The sequence below is a fragment of the Eumetopias jubatus genome, unplaced genomic scaffold (assembly GCF_037043125.1).
Source record: "Eumetopias jubatus isolate StellerSeaLion01/CBP00866 unplaced genomic scaffold, mEumJub1_p1.0 scaffold_1, whole genome shotgun sequence".
In the NCBI taxonomy this organism is placed as follows: Eukaryota; Metazoa; Chordata; class Mammalia; order Carnivora; family Otariidae; genus Eumetopias; species Eumetopias jubatus.
This window is the reverse complement of record NW_028274807.1, coordinates 8638097-8660382: the sequence shown is the minus strand read 5'-3', so window position 1 is coordinate 8660382 and position 22286 is coordinate 8638097. Positions and strand designations below refer to the sequence as shown.

General features: G+C 37.9%; 1 protein-coding gene across 6 annotated transcripts in view; it reads left to right on the top strand.

Moving 5' to 3' along the window:
• The window catches only part of DYRK1A (dual specificity tyrosine phosphorylation regulated kinase 1A), a 149400-nt gene extending 127508 nt beyond the window's left edge, over positions 1 to 21892 (top strand). For all 6 annotated transcript variants that reach the window (XM_028114101.2, XM_088023891.1, XM_028114120.2 and 3 more), the window contains 5 exons: positions 2249 to 2395; positions 4228 to 4368; positions 13900 to 14206; positions 14685 to 14809; positions 18607 to 21892. In XM_028114101.2, the coding sequence (XP_027969902.1) occupies positions 2249 to 2395; positions 4228 to 4368; positions 13900 to 14206; positions 14685 to 14809; positions 18607 to 19227 (1341 nt within the window). In that variant the 3' untranslated portion in view covers positions 19228 to 21892. The remainder of the gene's footprint in view (positions 1 to 2248; positions 2396 to 4227; positions 4369 to 13899; positions 14207 to 14684; positions 14810 to 18606) is intronic.
• The last annotated feature ends 394 nt before the right edge of the window (positions 21893 to 22286 follow it).

Sequence of the window (22286 nt, the reverse complement as noted above, 5' to 3'; positions counted from 1 at the left end):
GATGAGTTAATTAAATATTAGGTGATTTGCAGCTATATTTTACAAGTAGAGGTGTTAGTATGAATTTGGGGATATTCCAATACTAGAACATTGAATCCTTGCTGTGAAATTCTTCTCTAAAGATAGATCAAGATAAATGGTTTTCTCCAAAAACTGATGGGTTTAAAAAAATACAGGTAATTTTGCATTACACATGGTGATACAGTATAGAAATTACACAGTTGGTTAGACATACTTGTTTTGATAAGTAAGTTCAAATCTTTTTTTCCCTATATAAATTCTGACACTTGTCCAAACTGGTTTTCCTCAGACTGCTAAAAACAGACCTGTCTGTAGCAATAATATAGATTGAGGTTTAGCTGATTTAAGAAAGCAGATTTTTCCTACTATTCTTTCTAGTGTTATGAAAGCTACTCTTAACAGTGTTTCACATATAAAATAGAACTGATAGGTTGCTTTCTTCTTGAAAGGATTTAAAATCATCACTTGGTAATATTTTACTCATTTTAAACACTGTTCCTATTGCAAGTACTGAAACTGCATTTCTTGGGGGGAAAAAAGAAAAACCACAACTAACATTCAGATACTATTTCATACTGGCTTTCTAGCTTTTGTTTTTCCAAATTAGTGAGAGTTCTTGTCCTGTGCAACTTTTTTCCATGTTTTAAATATGGCTGGTTAATTTAATCGTGGAGATTTGTAGTCACCTAACAGGATTATCAGGCTTGTTCTTTTCTGCAACTTACTCATGGTAGTGGTGTTACATAGATCACTGAAATAAATTGAAGAAGTAGGAAGCAAAGTTTGCAGTTTCAGATGCCTCTGAAAATCAGGAGCTGTTCATAGTTGTTAATGTGGGATAAAGTATGTTGTGAATGGAAAAAAATGCCCATCTTGAGAGTCATTTGAATAGATTTAGATTTGGAAAAAATTTCCCCCCACTTAAACAAAATCGGGTGTTCTGTACTAATATCAAACACTACTATGTCTCTCCAGCCAGACTTAGACAACTATCCCTTTAGCTCAGTGAGGTTTAAACTGTGTATCAGATTAGAATGAGAGATCCTTTCTAAAATACACATGCAGTGGCCCTACACTAGATATACTGGCTCAGTCTCACAAGGTGGCAGGGCAGGTGTATTTCAGGGGGATTTTGGTGCACAACCTCTCAGATGACCCAACCACTGCTTTACCAAACTGAATGGGTGATTGATAAATTTCCTTGCATAAGCTGTGGAATAAGACAATCTCAGTGGTTGGGACTCTTTGGGGCTTACCAATGCTGTTGGCTTGTAGGAACTTGGAAACATAATACTGCTTCCTGGTCCCTTTGGTCAGTTTCTTTAACAAGGCATTAATGTTGGGTTGACCTGCTTATGGGGGGCATCAGGTTATTCTTGGGGATTTGGCTGGAGTTTTAGGTGGGAGCCACAAAAGCGCTCATGAGAAAGCAGCACCGTGCTGCTGGCCGCCTAGTTAGAGTAAGTGAGCAAGTTTAGTTAGGAGGATTTTGTTTGTTTCTTTCTCTTTTTAAATAAAACTTTCTTTGCTTTCACAGTATTTCTAGACATAAATTTACAATGGCTAAGTGAAGATGAAATGGTTTCTTAAGACATTCTCTGATGACTTCATTGAAAATTATCCATTTCAAGGTTTTCTAAGAAGTCTTAGGTTGAGGGGGAAGAGGGCAGGGCAGGAAGTGATTGGTCAGAAACGACTCCCAGTTGAATGTTATATAGCAGCGCTTCTCCGATTTATCTGTGAGACGAGTACAGTGTAGATACCTGAATTCTCATTTACATTGTACAGAGTTTATTTGACCTAATGCTGAAATACATTTCTTTAGGTGAATTTAAATACAGTTTAGTTCTTAAATTAATGGTAAACGAAGTGCCAGCCACAGCAGGAAAGAATAATTAGTAAGGAAACAAACTATTCTCAATAATGTCTTTTTTCTAATAAGGCATAATTATTTGTTTTAAGGTGTGTATCTTGATTACTGGTTAGGATTGCACTAAATGGGAGGACTTGAATTGTATGTTTTGCATTTCACAGAGTAACCCCTCTCTTGAAATGTTTAGTCGTTTAAATAATATTTGTAGTAGAAGGTTGAAATCAGTAAATGGAACCCAAATTTAGGAGTTAGCCAATTATTTTTTCTGTTAATATTAGATAAATGTACTTAATTCATGTGGAGCATAATTAAACAAAACTTACGTTGGAATTAATGTATTGAAATATATTTCAGATATACCAGTATATTCAGAGTCGCTTTTATCGGTCTCCAGAGGTGCTACTGGGAATGCCTTACGACCTTGCTATTGACATGTGGTCCCTTGGGTGTATTTTGGTTGAAATGCACACTGGAGAACCTCTGTTCAGTGGAGCCAATGAGGTATATATATGATGGATTGCTTTCAAAACTCTGTTTCTGTTTTCATCATTTCTTTTTGTTTTTAATCAATGACAGTGTAATCTGAAAATTGTTTTTAGGAAAAGATGTCTATTAATTTAAATATTCAAATGTTGGGGCAGTTTTGAATTTATGTTACCCATTTTTAAAGTTTTTCAGTTATCATAATGGTGAGTTTAGGATTTTGAGATGGGTAGTGAGATCTTTTAATTTGCTATTAAGGAGAACAGTAAGTAAATAAGCATTCTGGTTTAAATTTTTACAGATTTTAGGTATAATGTAATGAAAATGATGATGAAAGGCATGAGGGCCACCCTGAGAACAATGTAAATAAACATCTCTGTAAATTTTGAGAGTCGATTTGGAATATAAGAAGTGATGACCAGTAGCCTTGATGGGTATTTGATCTGAACAACTGAGGGTGAATTAGGATTATAGAATTTTACAGCTACAGACGATGTGTAATTCTAATTCATGGGTTTTCAAGTCTGTTCTCAGAAGATGTTTGGAGGTCAGAGGCAGTGCCTAGGAGGGCATGGGAGAGGCCATGCTCTGTGGCAGTCAGAGGAATTGGACTTATATTGGTTTAAAACCTTATGGGGTTTTTCATTTTTTAAAGGAAAGTTAACCATTACAGATCTTGATCAGTCCATGCATTTATAAATAAGAAAGGCCAACAAAATTTAATGACTTACTTATGCTAGAGTAAACAACTGTTAGTATGGTGTCAGAAATCTGTCCCCTCCATCTTGTCAATTCACTCGAACGAAAGCTGGTGAGCCATTCCTGGGCAGTAACTGGCATAGTGTGTGTTTGGTATTGTTTTGTTATCAGTAATATTACCCTAGAAAGGGATATCTTTTTCATGGGCTTAAACAGTGCTAAATTAAATTGTATTAATTATAATTAAATATTTATCAGATAAAAATAATTAAAATATGATAAACTATAATCAATTATATTCTTGTAAATCACCTGAAACTTCAGTGGCTTCCATTTGATTCACTGTAAAAGCCAAGTCCTTTGAGTGGCTCGAAAATTCCTACTCCCTCTGACTCCTGCTTTCTCTGTGCGACCTTGCCTCCCCTCACTGTCTCGGTCCCAGCACAGAGCTTTGCTCTGTGGTCCCTTGGAAACAGTAGCCACAGGCCCATACTAACTTTGCATTCGTTCTTTCCTGTGCCTGAAAGGCCCTGTCCCTAGGGAGCACGTGGCTCCTTCCCTCACTGCTTTTGGCTCTTCGCTCTCCTACGTCTTCTCCGTGATCCCCTAGTACCCGTTGCAGTGCCCCTTGTCACTCTCCATCCCTTTAATTTTCTCCATAGTTGTTAGTTGGCATTGACATATATATTTAATTATATATTTGTTTATTAGTGATCTCTTTCCCTATAGTATAAACTTTTTGGCAGGGATTTTTGTCTGTTTTGTTTATTGCTATGTTCTACTGAGTGAGGTTTCTAGCATATGGTAAGATACTTGGTATTTGAGCGAATGAATCTGCACTTAAAAAAGAATACTTGATTCGGTCTATGGTTAAGCCTCTGGGATTTTTTTTTTTTTTTTGATGGTTATTTGACTTTATGTGTTTGTTTAATTATCTGCCCTGTCCTGTGTGGAATGAGGGGCCTGCAGGACGGCAGGGACTTTCTCTCTTTTGTTGATGATTGTATGCTCAGTGCTTGGAGGTGTGCCTGAAACACACAGAAGATACTCGGTTTATTTATAATTTATGAATGAATGAATGAGTGGGTGAGCAGAAGTAGGGTATACTGCAGTAGAAGTTACAGGCCTTTTTATTTTTATTTTAAATACAGGTAGATCAGATGAATAAAATAGTGGAAGTTCTGAGTATTCCACCTGCTCATATTCTTGACCAAGCACCAAAAGCAAGAAAGTTCTTTGAGAAGTTGCCAGATGGCACTTGGAACTTAAAGAAGACCAAAGATGGAAAACGGGTAAAATAGGGAAACTTTTTGTTTTTTGAGCCTTTGTTATTTATTTCACTGGAGTGGTCTTTTTATAGCTCATCTTGTGTTTACTTGACATCTGTGTTTTAGTTAACAATTTCATTAATAACTTAGGCGTGTATTTCTTTAAAAGTTGGGTAGAGTTTGACTTGAACTGTCTGATGGACCAGTGTTTGTTTCATGGTTAGAGTTAAGACTTCATTTTGAAAACTCTATGTCTGCTTTGTGAGACAGCCGATCACACCACCCTGCCTCGTTTCAGCAGTAGGATCAGAATCAGTAAGTTTGACCTTTTTTTCCTCACAGTGTGGGTCTATAATGAAGTCACAGTTAACAGTACTGCAGCTGTGAGCAGTAGAGGTCATAACTGCAGTAAATCGCCTTTTTTTTTTTTTTTTAAATTTCAGATGGGAGAAAAGGATTTTTGACTCAGGCAATTTGTGACAAGACTATGAACTGACTAGAGTCCTTGGATAGATTTCAGTGCAGGTTCTTAGCTCAGTGGCATGGATAGCAGGAATGTCATATCTCCAAAGTCCTCAGAGTGAGGTTTTCAAATCATTAGGTTTGGTTTAGTAATTTTCTTTTAGCTGAGAACTTTTTTCAGATCCCTAAACAATGTCAGTTTAACAGAGTAAATAATGGCAATTTTGCGTCTTGATTTAACTTTTTATGTATCGGAAAATAATCATATTTTGTAATCTAGCTTGTGTGTAGTATAAAATGAATGTAATATATAAATATCTGATTGTATGTGATATGTATACCAGACATCTTGTGATTGTAGTTTTGCATTTTTAACACGTAGGAGATTTGATTTTGCCCTTGATTTTAGCGATGCTGCCACCAGGTGTCATTTCCAGTGAACTGAAGATGATGGTTATTTGCTTTAATTCACCTTCCCATAGCTGTGGAGTCTCAACTTTTAATATTGAATGATTTTCTTCAGAATATTTAAAACTATATCTGTAATTGTATCTTTCACAGCTGATTTACAACTTCCTGCATCCTGCCTGATTCTCTAAAGTTCCAGGCAGTGTAATATCTGGCAGCCAAATTGTGCCTACTCCCCTTAAGAAAGGGGTGGAAAATACTGTGCAGGCCTCCTGAGTCCTTTTGCCTTTATCCACATCGCTAGCTTATCAGGCCTGGCCCCTTTCCCCTTGAACCAAAACACAGCCAGGGAATCCTTCTTAGTTTCCCCAGCATTCAAAGTAGCTCCTGCCAGTTGGTTTGAATTAGCATGGAGGGTATGAAACCTCCTTTATGTTTTTTATCTCTCTGCAGTACAGGCTACTACTTTGTCCATTTTGAAGTTTTTGTTGTTGTCTACCAGTTTTGTTTTTTTTTTTTCCCTAAATAAAACATTCATCCTGTCCCATTCATATCTCTGTCTTATAAGACCACAGATAAGCCACTATGGGCTATAATCTATCATTTCTCCCAAATTGAGCTATAATTATTATTTTAAAAAATTATTGGGGGGTGCATTTCAGAAAAGAGTAGATGAATCTTTTCCCTTTTTAAAATTGAAAGTATCTTAACCTACATTTAATACATATTAACTATAAGTTTTATGAGATTTCCCTTAGCTGCAATTAGCAACTGACTTGAACTTAATTTTTAAAGTATAAAATAACTATTTGTCTTTGAACAGAAATAAATTTTGCAATGACAAAAAAAATCAAATCCAGAACCGAATGATTACATTTTTATAAAGGATGCACTAGGGAATTTAACCATAAGTATAAATTGAATGCATGTGCTATCATTGGGTTTCTTTGTGCTTTTATTTTGTGATTTTAGTTTTACTTTTAATTTCTCACTTATGTTTCAAGAGCCCATTTTGGCTTCCTGGTAATGAAACCTTATATCTACTGTGTGTATATTTTTTTGGTGTGGAAGGTGGATGAAGAATTATGATCTGTTTTATTAAAGTATAGTTTTTTTACCACAACATATGCATACCTTAAATGTTCATTTTATTTTAACCTTATGTACAACAATGTAAGCAACACCTAAAACAAGATAGAGAATATTTCCACCGCCCTAAAAGTTCTGTTGTGACCCTTTTGTCACCCCACCCCACTTTCTGATTACTATCATCATAGGTTAGTTTTGCCTATTCATAGGCAAAATTCATATACATGTAATCCTATAGTATTTATTATTTTGTTTCCTTCACTTAACAAACATTGTTTTTGGAAATTCATATTTATTGTGTGTTTCAAATGTTATTTCCTTTCATTGCTTCATAGTATTCTCATGAATAAAAATACTGTAATTTATCTATATTTACCTGTCGGGACGTTTGGGTTGTTTCTGATTTGGACCTATTATGAATAAGGGTACTGGGAACATTCTTATATAAATCTTTTGTACATGTGTATTTTCATTTCTCCGGGATCACTACCTAGAGGTAGAATTGCCAGGTCATAGGGTATATGTGTGTTTACCTTCACGAGAAAATACAGTTCTCCAAATTTTTATCATTTTACATTCCTACAGTGTATGAGGTTTCCAGTTGCATGACATTGTCACCATTTGGTATGGTTGGTCTTTTAGAAATCAGCCATTCTAACGGGTCTACATAGTGGTTTCATTTGCATTTCTCCATGACTAATAATATGTGCTTATTGACCATTCGTTGATTTTTTTTTTTTTTTGCAACCATCTTTCCAGTCTTTTACTCATTTATTACTGAGTTATAGGAGGGTTTTTTTTTTTTTTTTTTTTTTTTTTTTTACATATAATGGATATAAGTCCTTTGTCACATTATGTGTCAGTGTTTTTTTCCCCAGACTGTGGTTTACCTCTTTCTTTTTTTTCTTGGTGGTATCTTTTGATGAGCAGAAAACTTTAATATCAATGAAATCAAATTTGTCGACTGGCTTTTATGAATAGTAGTAGTTTTTGAGTTCTAAGAAATCTTTGCTTTCCTCGAGTTTGTGAGGGTATTCTGTGCTTTCTTTTAAAAGATTTTTTGATCCAGTTTTTATGGTTAGAGTTCTGTGGTTCATCTTGAATTAAGTTTTGAATATGGAATGCGGTGTAGGAGTTGATGTTCACGTCCCCAGATGCTTACCTAAGCATTGCAGCATCATTTGTTGAATTGGTCTTTCCCTATTGATCTGGGAGCTTTTGTCCAAAACAAATGTATCTTTTATTTGCGGGTCTGTATTTATTTGCATCCTGTTCTGTTGCTTTGGTTGATTGGTCCTTGAACCAGTACCTCGGTGCCAGTCACTGTGGCTGTGTGGTAAGTCTCAAATTCAAGTAGTATAAATCCACCAGCTCTTTTCTTCTGTTTCAAAGAAATTTTTTTTCTATTCTTCAGGTCCTTTTTGTTTACATAGAAATTTTAGAATCAGCTAATAAATTTGTCCCCAAGAAATCTTGCTGGAATTTCTATTTGGATTGCATTTGAAGTTCCCCAGGAGAATGGACATTTTAACAGCAATGAGTCTTCCAGTCTGTGAACATGGTTTCTCCATTTATTTAGACTTTGTCTCAGCAGCATTTTGTAGTGTTTTGTGCAGAAGTCTCAGGCATATTTTATTTTTTTAATTTTTAATTTTTTGGATTTTTTTAAGTGTCTTTTTTAAAGTATCATCTTCTAATTTCTCATTGCAAATATGTGGAACGAAAACTGAGTTTTCTATATTGACTCTGTATCCTAAGACCTTGCTTAAATTTACCTATTCTAGTTTTTTGTTTGTTTTTAGATTCTGTAGGACTTTCTACTTAATCATATTCTCTGCAAATGAACAGTTTTATTCTTTGAATCTATATGCCTTTATTTATCTATTTTTGCTTTATTATACTGACTGGGACCTCCGCATGTTGAGTAGTTATGGTGAGAGCAGACATCTTCCCATGTTCCCAGTCTTGTGGGAAAAGCGTACATTTATTCAGTATTTTTTTTTTTGTTTTTTTTTGTGAGCACATTTTTAAGTATGGTACTAATTGTATATTTCTTGTAGCCCTCTATCAGGTTGAAGGAGTAGTTTCCTGTGGTTATTTATTTATTTATTTATTTTTAAAAGATTTTATTTGTCAGAGAGAGAGAGAGCACAAGCAGGGGGAGCGGCAGGCAGAACAGGCAGAGGGAGAAGCAGACTCCCCGATGAGCAAGGAGCCCAATGTGGGACTCGATCCCAGGATTCTGGGGTCAAGTTCTGAGCTGAAGGCAGATGCTTAACTGTGACTGAGCCACCCAGGCATCCCTAGTTTCCTGTGTTTTTAGAGAAATGTTTTGCATGTTTGTTTTTCTGAATCATGAGTGGGTTTTGAATGTTGTCACATGCTTTCTGCACTTAGATGATCATACGGTTTTTTTTCCTGTTATGTGGTAAAACACATTAATTAACTTTTAGAATATTAAGCTCAACCTATGATAAACCACACTTGGCCTTGATATATTGTCTTATGTATTGCTGGCTTCAGTTTGTTAGTCTATATTGGTAGGAATTTTGTCATTAAATGGATATTTGTCTAAAATTTTATATAATACCTTCATTAGGTATTGATCTCAGGATTATGCTGGTATCATAATAAAACTATTGGGAAGTATTCTTTCTTGATTTTTCTGAAAATTTGTGTAAGATTGGCATTATTTCTTTTGTAAATATTTAATAGAGTTCAGATTTTGAGTCAATTTTGGTAGACATGTATTTCAAGAAACTTGTCCTCATCTAAGTTGTTGGCTTTGTTAGCATAAAATTACCCATATTATTTCATTATTATCTTTGTAATTTCTAGAGGCTCTGTAGTGGTAGTGTCTCTTTTGTTCCTAATGTTGGTCATTTCTGTTTCTCCCTTTTTTCCCTATTATTCTTGCTAGTGGTTTGTCAAATTTACTAATCTTTTCAAACAACCAGTTGTTTTGTTTTTACTGTTATTTAATCTTGTTTTTATTTCATTGATTCTTTTCTCTTTATTATTTCTTTTTCTTCTCCTTACTTTAGATTAAATTTGCTTTTTCTAGTTTCTGAAGGTGGAAGCTTAGATCATTTATTTAAAACTTTTTTCTTACAGCATTTAAAGATAAATTTCCCTCTAATTACAGCTTTAGCTGCGCCTAGCAACTTTTGGTATGTTTTAACTTTCATTGATTTTGAAACATTTCTCATTTCCCTTGTGATTTCTTTATTGACCCATTATTATTTAGAATGTTGTTACATAATTTCAAAATATTTGAGGATTTTCTAGACATCTTATTGTTAACTGATTTCTAATTCAGTAGCATCATGGTCAGAAAACATGGTTTCACTCCTTTAAAATTAATTCAGACTTGTTTTATGACATAGCAGGTAATCTCTCTTGGTGAATGTTCTGTGTACACTTGCAAGGAATTGTATTTTATATGTTTGTTTGGTGTAGTAGTCTACAAATGTCAGTATAGGTCGAGTTGTTTGTTTTTTTTTTATCATTTGCATCCTTATTTTGTGTGTGTGTGTGTGTGTCTGCGGATTATTGTTTTATCAATGACAGAGAGGAATGTTAATCTTTAGTGATAATTTTGGATTTGTCTTATCTCCTTTTAGTTGCTTTATGTGTTTTGAAGCTCTCTTAGTAGGTGTGTACCCATTTAGTGTTGTTGTGACTTTGTGGTAAATTCACTTTTTCATTATGATGAAATGTCCCTCTTTATGTTTAGTAATGTTTTTATCTTTGTGCCAACTTTCTTATTCTTCACATTCTCATAGTCTATATTTTTCCTACCCTTTAACTTCAAATCTGCCCATCTGCCCATACTTTTATATATGAAGTATGACTCTTGTATGCATTGTAAGTTGTCATGCCTTTTAATCCAGTCAGCTAGTCTCCTTCTTTCATGATGAATTTTTAACCCATTTAATTATTCATTAAAAACCCTGAAGTCTGGGCTTTAAAGTGTTATCTTATTTGTACTCTATTTATCTTACCTCCTTTCCCCCAATTCCTTCTTTCCTGTCTTCTTTTGGGTTAATGGAATACTTTCTGGTATTTTATTTCATCTCCTCTATTGAGCTATTACTTTGTATGTAATTTTTATTCTTTTTTTTTTTTAAAGATTTTATTTATTTGAGAGAGAGAGAGAGCATGAGCGGGGAGAGAGGCAGAGGGAGAGGGAGAAGCAGACTCCCTACTGAGTTAGGAGCCCGATGTAGGGCTCGATCCCAGGACCCCAAGATCATGACCTGAGCCGAAAGCAGACACTTAACTGACTGAGCCACCCAGGCATCCCTGTGTGTAATTTTTAGTGTTATATGCATCTTTAACTGTAATCAGTTGGTGTTCATCTAATATCACTTGATAAACCATGTAATTAACCACGTGCTTTTGCCTAACCCTCCACCGTCTGTGCGCTTATCATATAATCACTTCTGCGTATGTTACCGCCTTCACAACAAACAACTGCTTTAAATAAAAAATGACTTTTAAAGAAATTTTAAAACAAAGAATAAAGATAATAAGACAATCTTTTCTATTTACCTATGCAGTTCTTGATTCCTTTCTGCAGTTCCTGGCTTCCAGCTGGTATTATGTTCCTTTAGAACAGAACTTCCTCTAATTTTTTTATTTTATATGAATAACTTTTGATGGTGATTTCTGTCAGCAGTTGTTTATCTGAAAATATCTTTATTTACCTTCTTAAGGAAGATATGGAAATTTCCATGGATGTAGAATTCTAGGTTGACATTTCAGCAAAAGAGAAAAGAAATTATGACATTGTTTAAAGATGTTAATGACATTATTTTCTGTATTACATTGTTTCTGAAGAGAAGCCAATAGTTTTTCTAAGCATCCTTCCCTATATGTAATGTTTCTCCCTCTCCCCCAGCTGATTTGATGTTTTGTCTTTATGTTCGATTCTTCTACTCTTAGGCTCCTGGGTATAGTTTTCTTTGTATTTGTTTTCATTGGAGTTTGCGGAGTTCTTGGGTCTGTGGGTTGATCTCTTTCATCAATTTTTGAATATCCTCAGACTTTGTCTTTTCAAATATTTGTTCTGCTCAGTCTTTTCTTCCTCTTCTAATTCTCCACTTAAATGTATGTTACAGTGCACAACATTATTAGTTTATTCATTCTGTGTTCCTTTTGTGTTTTAGTTTGGGTAATTTCTTTGCTCTGTCTTCTGATTCACTGATTTTTTTCTTCTGCTGAGTCCAGTCTTAAGTTAAAACCATTAAGTGGATTCTTTGTTTCTGATACTGCATATTTTAGTTCTAGCAGTTCCACTTTTTTTTTTTTTTAAGATTTACTTATTTGAGAGAGCACGTGGCAGAGGGGCAGAGGGAGAGAGAATCTTAAGCAGACTCCACGCCGAGCGTGGAGCCCAACATGGGGCTCAATCTCATCACCCTGAGATCATGACTTGAGCCAAAACCAAGTCAGTCCCATGCTCAACCGACTCTTCCACCCAGGAGCCCCTCTTTTCTGTTTTCTTACATAGTTTTCATTTTGTCTTCTGAAATCCCCCATTTATTCATACATGTTGTCCACCTTTTGAACTAAATTCTTTAACCTATTTGTTGTAATTATTGATAATGCCTGTTTCAACATCTGGGTCATTTATTTATGTGGGTCTTCTAACTAATTTTTTCACTTGATTATGGACCCATCTTTTTTAAATTTCTTAGGTCTAATTTTTAAATGTATGCCAGACTCTGTATTTAAGAACACTTGAGATGGAAGTAAATCTCACTTTCCTCCAGAAAGAGACCCACCTCTAGTTCTGTCAGGCAGTAGTGTGGGCCTGAGTCAGTTTCCTTTGTAGTTAAGCTGAAGCTGGGCTTTGCTTTATTTGTCTGCTCAACTTAGATTCTGTTCTCCACGGTGTTCATAGGTTTTAAGTGGTGTCTGTGGAGACCTGAGCGCTCTCTGTACATTGTTACCCAGCTAGCGGCCTGCTCCTGTTTGTGCCTCACGCAGTCTCTGTTCATGCTGCCACTCTACCCCCAACCTGGCAGTGCCCTGGGGGCACCATCTGGGCTGCCCTCGCTCAGCTGTGGGGCCTTCCCCACCGCCACAGATTGGCTCAGAGCTGGGCTGGATTCTTACCCGGATCTCTGGCATTTTGTTTTCTTCTCCCACTTTTCTTTCCCAAAAGGGCTTTTCATTTTCTGGAGTTTAGTTAATTCTGGTTTGTTTAGTCCTTGGCACTCTAATGGGTTTTTAAAATGGAATGATTTTGTGGCCTGGCCTACCTGCCTGGCTTGTTCTTGCTTTTAGAGTGAGAGCAATGGTCTCTTGGAGATTTCTACATTGTCACTAGAAGTAAAAATCCAGTGATGCTATTCTGAATAAACTCAGTATTCATAGGAATTTTAAGGGTTATACTGTCATTTATTTATTTTTAAAGATTTTATTTATTTATTTGATAGAGACACAGTGAGAGAGGGAACAAAAGCAGGGGGAGTGGGAGAGGGAGAAGCAGGCTTCCCGCTGAGCGGGGGGCCCGATGTGGGGTTCGATCCCAAGACCCTGGGATCATGACCTGAGCCGAAGGCAGACACTTAATGACTGAGCCACCCAGGCACCCCTATACTGTCATCTATTTAAAAATGAGTTTTTAGGGGTGTCTGGGTGGCTCATTCGGTTAAGCATCTGCCTTCGGCTCAGGTCACGATCACGGGGTCCTAGGATCAAGTCCAGCATTGGGATCCTTACTCAACAGGAGGGCCTGCTTTCCCTCTCCCTCTGCCTGTGCTGCTCTGCCTACTTGTGCTCTTTCTCTAGCTCTCTGTCAAATAAAAAAATAAAATCTTTTAAAAAAATGAATTTTCAGAAAATCTCAACATGTTAAGGTGATTTATTATTCAGCATATTCTAAAGGGAGGCATAAATAATTTGCTTTTATTGTCTTTATCTAAAAATGAGCAAGGGGCACTTGGCTGGCTCAGTCGGAAGAGCATGCAACTCTTGATCTTGGGTTTAAGCCCCACATTGGGTGTAGAGATGACTTTTAATAAGTAAAGTTTAAAAAAATATGAGTGGGTAGGTTTAAACCAGTGACTCTTTACTTGGAGCGATTACCACAGCTCTGGAGAGCTGCTCTTATGAAAGAGAGTGCACCCAAGGTTGTGGGGCATCAGGCAGAAGAGAGGTTCAGAACCAGTTGGCTTGAGTGGCGGTCGGTGTACCTCCTTCCTGTAAAGAACCTGATAGTACGAGGTGTAGGCCTTGTGGGCTTCTGTAGCATTCTACTTGGTTTTGTTTTTACAACCTCCAAAAATATAAAAACCATTTATGGTTGAGGCTGTACAAAAATACCCCCTAGGCCAGGCCATTGTTTGCTGAGCCCTGGGCTATATGATCTTTATAAAGTCATTTTTGATCTTAAAATTATTTTGAATTTCTCTAACTACAAGTGCATTTGCAATAGTAATGTATGAAAATACAGAGGATCTAATTATAAAGCATTCTTTTTAATAAGGGCCTCTATATAGTAGACTTAAGTGTATTTGAAGTTATGTAGGCTTTTACATACTCGATCAAATTTAGAGAAAACCTTTTTATCTTTCTTCTCTTTAGGAGTACAAACCACCAGGAACCCGTAAACTTCATAATATTCTCGGAGTAGAAACAGGAGGACCTGGTGGGCGTCGTGCTGGGGAATCGGGTCATACTGTAGCTGACTACTTGAAGTTCAAAGACCTCATTTTAAGGATGCTTGATTATGACCCGAAAACTCGAATTCAACCTTACTATGCCCTGCAGCACAGTTTTTTCAAGAAAACAGCTGACGAAGGCACCAACACAAGTAACAGTGTGTCCACTAGCCCCGCGATGGAGCAGTCACAGTCTTCGGGCACCACCTCCAGTACGTCTTCAAGCTCAGGTCAGTGCTTCTGCCCCTCGGTTGGGCTTAGAAGCCTTTACAAAGTGGGGGTTATTGTAAAGTATCTTAAAAACTTGTTGATGGGATAGGGAGGAATTACTTGACCTAAATCTGTTCTTTATAGTTAGTAAAAAAAAAAAAAAAACCCACCTGTCCCAAAGCTCCATTACTTAATTATGCATAATAAATTCTGCTTGGCAGTTGGAAACAAAACTCTTTATTAACCAAAATTTTTAATTGCTTTTTAAATAGAACTACCTTGTTCACATGCTTGAAATTTCCCCTGATGTAACCAAAACCAAAGTGGCTGATGTGAAAGAACTTAGAGAACTGGATAACTTTCCGATATGCCTTCAGGCTAATCTAGCTTTTTGTGTGTGATGTACTTTGAGTTTCAGTGTTACAGTTTTAGAATATATGCTTGAGCCAAGTTAACTTCAGACTTACAAGCTGTACTGTGTTGGGTGTGACACTGCAGGTGGATCGTCGGGGACGAGCAACAGCGGGCGAGCCAGGTCAGACCCGACGCACCAGCACCGGCACAGCGGCGGGCACTTCACAGCTGCCGTCCAGGCCATGGACTGTGAGACCCACAGTCCCCAGGTGAGCTCCCACACCGCTCACGCCGTCACCTGCTGTGCCCAGGCAGAGCCGTGCTGGGGCCAAGGGCCTTCCGGATGGTTGTGTCATTTCCTCCAAAGGGTCGTGGCAGCTTCCTCATTTATAGGGAATCCTGACGTGTTTGTAACTAAAACACATCTGTGCAGTTTTCTCTCTCATTATTTAGAAACAGCTAACATTTCTTGGGTGCATACCAGCCACCGCTCCAGTTGTTTTTTTCCCCTGCGTTTCTCTCCTTTACTACAGCAGCATTTTGAGCCTTAACACTGTTTGACTTTTCATTTTACATTGGGAACTGTCACTTGATGGGTTAAATAACATTTCCTTGGCTCATGATCCTGATTACTTGCTCCGACTGCTTCCCATATCTTTCATCACTAACAGTCCTTGATTCCAAGTCAGTTTGTGGTTTGGTTTTAACCTCCATGTTGGTTTGGTTTGGTTTTGGGTTTTTTGGGGTTTTCTTTTGTTTTTGTTTTGTTTTTTTGTTTGTTCCTTTGTTTTTTTAAATTTGTTAAAGAAGAGGCTGTAATTGAGTAATTTTTTTTTTAAATGGATGAAGCGGATGTTGGTAGTAAAAATATTTATTAAATGCTCTTCATAAAAAAGTGAATTCATACTGAGCGCTGCATTATAATGTTTTATAATGAAAGGCCAATGTGTTATTTGATGAGTGAAGTAAAACTGAGAACCCACCCTTGTGAGTTCTTTATACAGATGGCCCTAGATTCACCCATTTGCTCCAGTTTTACACCTGGGGGTTAGGGAGCTAATTTTTGACTCCTCTTTCCTTCATCCTGCAATTAAATCAAATAGTAAATTGTGTGGATTCTAAATATCCTAAATATGTTTTTATTCTCATTACTTCACCCCATTGCTGCAGCTGTCTCCAGCCTATCTTACTGTAAAGAATATTCTAACTGGTCCTCCGGCATCTAATTCCATCCGGTGGTCAACACTATTCTCTTCTACACAGGCACATGAACATTCAATAAAGCAGTCTGATGTGGCCTCTCCCTACTTTAAACAGTGTTTGGTTTTCCTTTGTACTTAAAAGGAAATTTAGACTTCTTATGGTCTCAGTGACCACCATGGTCTTGACCCCCTTTCAGGGCATTCGTTCTCCTCTGTCTGCTCTAGTCTTACTGGATGTTTTTTTCCATTTTTTGGAAGACACCATGTTCTTTCATGTTTCTCACATGTACTGTGCTCAGCCTGAACACTTTTCCTCTCTCTTTGCTGTAGTCACTACCGTTTATACTTCAGATCTTCGCTTAAATGTCGAAATCTTTAGAATGACCTACCTACCTTCTGCCCTCCAAATGGATGAAATACCGCAAACACATAAACATGGGCCAGGAGTAACGTGGGACACTTGCATACCTCCCACCTGTATTTCACAGAAGTCATTATTTTGCCTTATTTGCCTTATGCCCTTTTTTATTTAATTTTTTGAATAAATGATAAATTGTTAAAAAAAAGTAAATGTAAAAGGAGATTCGGTGAAGACTTCCCTTCCATGTCCTTTAGCCACCCAATTTCTGAACTAGCGTTACTGGTTTTTGTATCCTTTTGGGGATATTTTACGCATATCCACATGCAGATATAGATATTCTTAATCTTTGTATACAGATAATAGCATGCTATGCACACTTTCACATCTTGAGTGTTTTTTTTAGCATGTTTTACATGTAATTTTTAACATATATGTGGAGCTCTTTCTATCTCAGTACATGGAGAACTTTTTCTTGCTTCTTCTTTCTTCATGATCACACAGTACTCTGCTGTTTAGCTATCCATAAGTCATCCCCCAGGCCACTGTTAACGGGCAGTTGGTTGACTTGCAGTCTCTTTTGCTGTTGCGGATGATGCCGGGACAGCACACGGATGTCACGCGGACACGTGCAGTGTAGCTGCGATAGAAACCCCTCGGTGTGGGGCCGCAGGTCAGAGGGTGGCGGGTCTGTGATTTTTATAGCTGCAGCCGAACTGCTCTCCGTTTGGCTTTGCCAGTGTAGCCTTCCACTAACAGGACTTTGGGAAACAGTCAGTGTGGCCACCTTTAATCAGTCTGAAATGAACAGTGGTACTGGACAGGATATTTTTATTTTGCTTATTTCTTTTTATACGTGAATTTGAGTGGCTTTATAGTTGAAGAACCATTAGTGTTTTCTGTGAACTTCCTGCTTATTTTTCTACTGGATTGTTTCAGGGGTGTTTCTTGAAGTTTGGTTCTTAGACTACCTTTGTTGAGTAAATACTTAATGACCTAATGCAGGCTCCTGGTAAAAAAGAAACAGGCTTTGCCTTCTTTGAGCTTATAGTGCCACAGTAAGTAAACAAAATCAAGTTACTGGAAATTGCAGATACCACTAATTGATAAAAAGAAAACAGGAGGGGATAATGTGATATAGAATGGCTGCTCGCTGGGTGGGATGTGTTACGATTCAAGTAGACCAAACTGATAACAGACCCCCACAATATGGTAGCTTAAAGAGTAAGAAGTTTCTTTCTTTTTTTATGTAACAGTCCTGTGGGTGTTAAGGTTAGTGGCATGGCTCTCTCCCATGTCCTGGGCTCCTCCATCCCTTAGGGCCTACCTTGCTGCTGTGTCCACTAGGCAGGGTGTGGGAAGTATTTGTGGGCCAGGTCTGGCCATGACATAGAAACTTTCATTCATGTTCCACTGACTAAAATTTCATCATGTGGCCATACCTAAGTACAGGGGAGGCTGGGAAGTGTAGTGCATCCATGTGGACAGCTAGTGGCTTCTGCCACAGGAGTTGGGGCAGCCTTACGAGAAGACTGGAACTGAAATGAGGAAGAAGCATCCAAGCAGAAATTAGAAGCCCGAGCATTTTAGGCAGAAAGGAACAGTAGACACAAATGCCCTGAGACATTTGAAAGAGACTGACTACGAGGTGGAGAAATAGAAGGAAGTTCTATTGGTATGGTTGGAACCCAGGTAGCAAGAGGAAGGATAGCTCGAGGAGAAGTTTGGAGAAATTGAACATTGGCCAGATGAGGCAGACCACTATATGGATTTTGGATTATTTTGTTTTTCTAAGGGCATGGAGAGATCATTAAAGGATTTGAAACAGGAAAGTGATTGAATTTGTGTTTTTAAAAAGATTATTCTTCACTATGGAGAATGGATTGGAAAAAGGCACAAGGATGGAAGCTGGGAGCTGATTTAGGGGGCTGTTGTACCAGTGCAGTCAAGAGATAGATTGGAGGAGCCTGGGAGAGAGGGATAGTGGTGGACACAGAGGGAAGAGGTCAGGTTGGGGCTCTGTTTTGAAGGCCGACTCCGTGGTACTTGCTGATGGTTTGGATGGAGGAATTGCTGAGCAGCTGATGGAAAGGGTGTCCTTATGGAGACAGGAAAGATGGACAGAAGAGGGGCTTTACAGGAAAAGTAAAGAATTCAGTGCCAAGAATGAATTTTTACCATCTGGCCAAGAATATTCACTGTCTGGCCCTTTCCAGAAAAAGTTTGCTGATCCGTGGCATAAGCAATGCTCCCAAGGAAAGAAAGTGGCCAGTGAAATATATGAGCCTGTTTATGGGTATAGCTTGCTAGAAATTGCAGCTTTCACAGTAAAATACTTTTTCACTCAAATATATTTGGAATTTTGCAGTACAGAACGAACACATTAAAAGTTTCAAAATCCCCTGTCTCTAATTAGTGTAAATGCTAGTGTTACAGCCTTTGACTGAAGATGAATGAAAGCTTGGAAACAGTACTCTGAATAAATCCTTTAAAAATCTTCTTACAGGTGCGTCAACAATTTCCTGCTCCCCTTGGTTGGTCAGGCACTGAAGCTCCTACACAGGTCACTGTTGAAACTCATCCCGTTCAAGAAACAACCTTTCATGTAGCCCCTCAACAGAATGCATTGCATCATCACCATGGAAACAGTTCCCATCACCATCACCACCACCACCACCACCACCACCACCATGGACAACAAGCCTTGGGTAACCGGACCAGGCCAAGGGTCTACAATTCTCCAACGAATAGCTCCTCTACCCAGGATTCTATGGAGGTTGGCCATAGTCACCACTCCATGACATCCCTGTCTTCCTCAACTACTTCTTCCTCTACATCTTCCTCCTCTACTGGTAATCAAGGCAATCAGGCCTACCAGAATCGCCCAGTGGCTGCTAATACCTTGGACTTTGGACAGAATGGAGCTATGGACGTTAATTTAACCGTCTACTCCAATCCCCGCCAAGAGACTGGCATAGCTGGACATCCAACATACCAATTTTCTGCTAATACAGGTCCTACACATTACATGACTGAAGGACATATGACAATGAGGCAAGGGGCTGACAGAGAAGAGTCCCCCATGACAGGAGTTTGTGTGCAACAGAGTTCTGTAGCTAGCTCGTGACTAAATTGAAACTTGAGTTTGTTTCTTGTGTGTTTTTATAGAAGTGGTGTTTTTTTTCCAAAAAACAAAGTGCAAAGCTGCTTGCATCAGAAGGAGATTAACACACTGAACCGCTACAAGAGGGCAAAGCTTTTTTTTTTTTTTTTTTTAACTTGAAAAGATTGCAAAGGGACAATGAAGTTTTTAAAAGAGCCATGTCCAAACCCATCGTCATGGATAGCGCAGAGGTGTCCTCTTTTTGCCTCCCCCATTTTAACTTGCCATACCCCAGTCATAGTGGGTTTTTTTGTCTTTCTGTTCCCCAAAAGTTAATGTTCAGATGTTGGTCTTGGTCATTTGCCGACTAATTTTAAAATAAAAAGGCACTGCACATAATTTGCATAAAAGTCCCCTTAAGGGTGTTTTTTTTTTTTTTCTTTTTGTTTTTTTCCTCCCTTTTTTTTTCCCCCTCTTGTTTGTTTTGTTTTGGTGGGGGGTGGGTGGGAAATTTGGGTTTTTAAGTCCTCAAAACACACTTGGGCACGGAAATGCAGTACTGTAAGGAAGAGGGACCTCCAGCTTACACAAACATCACCTTCAGCTGTATGGAAGGGACGGTTGTATTGGAGTTTGTAAGGCACAGTAAGCATGCTAAGTGGCGGGGATCAGAACTCTCCTGTCTGAACCTACTGAGGAGCAAAGCAGCAATTACATGGGATCCTGTGGGTCTCCTGTTGTAGAGGCCACAGTAAGATAGTAAATGGAACATGACCGGTCTCCTAACCAAGGTGCACTGAGAAGCAATCAACGGGTCAGTCGTGGCCAGTCCTGGGGAGGTCTGAGTGGTGGTCTTTGGGATAACCTTTGGCCTTATGGATTTGGACTCGAAATTAGAAGAGCCTACCATTTCAGATGCAATCACTTTTGGACATGCTTTTGCAGACAGTCCTTAATGCTGAAAACACAGAGAATGGGTAATTCAAGAGGCCTTTCTTTTAAAATAGACTTTTGTGACCCACTAATTGTAAGGTATTGCAAGGTCACTTTGCGTGTGTCATAAAGTTGACTTCCTTATTGGTTGAAGGTCACAGAAGTAGTGGTTTGCTTTGATGGAAATAGCTACAGCTGTGTCCCTTCCTGCTTTTTACTTTTTTTTTTCTTTTTGCTTTTTTTCTCGGCACGTGGTATCTCCACCATTTCTTCTGCACAAAGATGTCTTCTGTTCATCCTGAACATTTTTAAAAAAAAAATGCAGAATTTTATGTGACTGCTTTTTTGCCTCACAATTATGCTGTGAATTTTACAAAAATTTATTTTCTTTTTTGATAATTTATTGTACCAAAGCTGTTTTTATAGCACATAGATGTCTGTAACCAATAATGTAGCAGTTCTGCACTTTGACACAAGGTGTAACTAGACCATTTTTAAATGTCAGTTGAAAATTATGGCTGTACTATTGCTTAAACAAAACTGGAACTGTCGTTAAATCCATAGCCGATACATCTACAGCAATCTGTATACTGAGCATAATAGATTGACATCTAATTCAAGATTACAACATCTGTTACATTCAAAATGTGTTCAGGCTTCTGAAGGTAAAGGGACACTGGATCCAGAAGCTATGGAACCAGCAGTCGATTCTTGTATTCCTGATTAACCTGCTTGTAAACTTGAAAGCAAGACCTTGATTGCACCAACAGGTCCAAGATATAAGCACGAGTAAAGCAGAACTCTCCTGCATGACCTGAAGTGAACAGGCTGGTGTTTAACAGGTGCCTAGTTTTGAGATTATGCTGCCTTAATGTAACACAGTCTGGCAGTTGCTAAATTTGTGTTCCCATTTTAAATTGACCAATTTTAGGGTGTTACACTTTTGAGCGGTTGAATTGGGAGAATGAAGATAAGTAATTTATCTGTCCAGGATCAAAAGAAGCCTAGGAAAGAAGCAGTAATCTACCTCTGCCGATAACCCTGTTCAAAACAACTCAGCAGAACACCACATTACTTTTTATTGGTCAATTCCATGTGGCTGACTAGGTCAATTTTTTCTGAACAAAAGCAGGTTTTTATATGTAAACAGTGACAAAAGAAAGGCTTAAAACTATGTGAATGTGAATGGAAACTTGGAAATATCCGTTTTTATAATCCACAAAAATTTTTGTGTTGTTAATCAGGAAATCCATATTTATTTTGTAATTAAATGTCAAGCCTGTGGATGATTTTTCAACTTGGTAGTTCATAAAGGTTTACAGTGAATAAAAGGATATCATCTTGAGTATAGCAATATCAAAAGGAATCAGTAGTTACTGCTGTTAGGAATATAAGGGGAAGATATTATATGGGTCAGGTCATTTTTTTCTGTGCTGGTTGCCACATCTTAGCAAGCACCAAAAAAACAAAAAGCAGTTTTTAAATCGCTATTTACATAAAGGAAATCATAAAATCCAATGCTTCTGCATACTGTGTTATGTTACAGTCCAGTTTTGTGTGCTTTACTACACGGTTTGGTTACAGGACTTCTGTGCATTGTAAAACATAAACAGCATGGAAAAGGTTAAATACCTGTGTGCAGATTGTAAGATCTGGTCCGGACTTGCTGTGTATATTGTAACGTTAAATGAAAAGAACCCCCCTTTGTATCATAGTCATGCGGTCTTATGTATGATAAACAGTTGAATAATTTGTCCTCAGACTCTTTACTATGCTTTTTTAAAATTAAGAAAAATGTAAACATAGTAAAAATCTTCCTATGCAATTAACCTGGTCCAGGTAATGGTCTGGTAGGTATATTGAGTGTAAGTTTGGTCAAAGGTGTGAAAAGGAAAATAGTATTTACGTTGACCTGGGTAGGCGTCCCAGATCTCAGGAAGTAGAGATTGGAGGTTTTGATTGTGATCATTTTCCTTTTTAAGATGGATTCTCTCAATGGGTGATTAACTATATTTAGTTTCTCTCTGATTCAAAGTGCTAACAATTTTTAGTCTTCAGAATGGCTGTGAGGGGTCAGTGGTTTTCTCTAAGAGGCTTTGGCCTGCTGAAAAGCACGTTGTCTTGTTCCTCCTTCCCCAGATGGGTGTAGG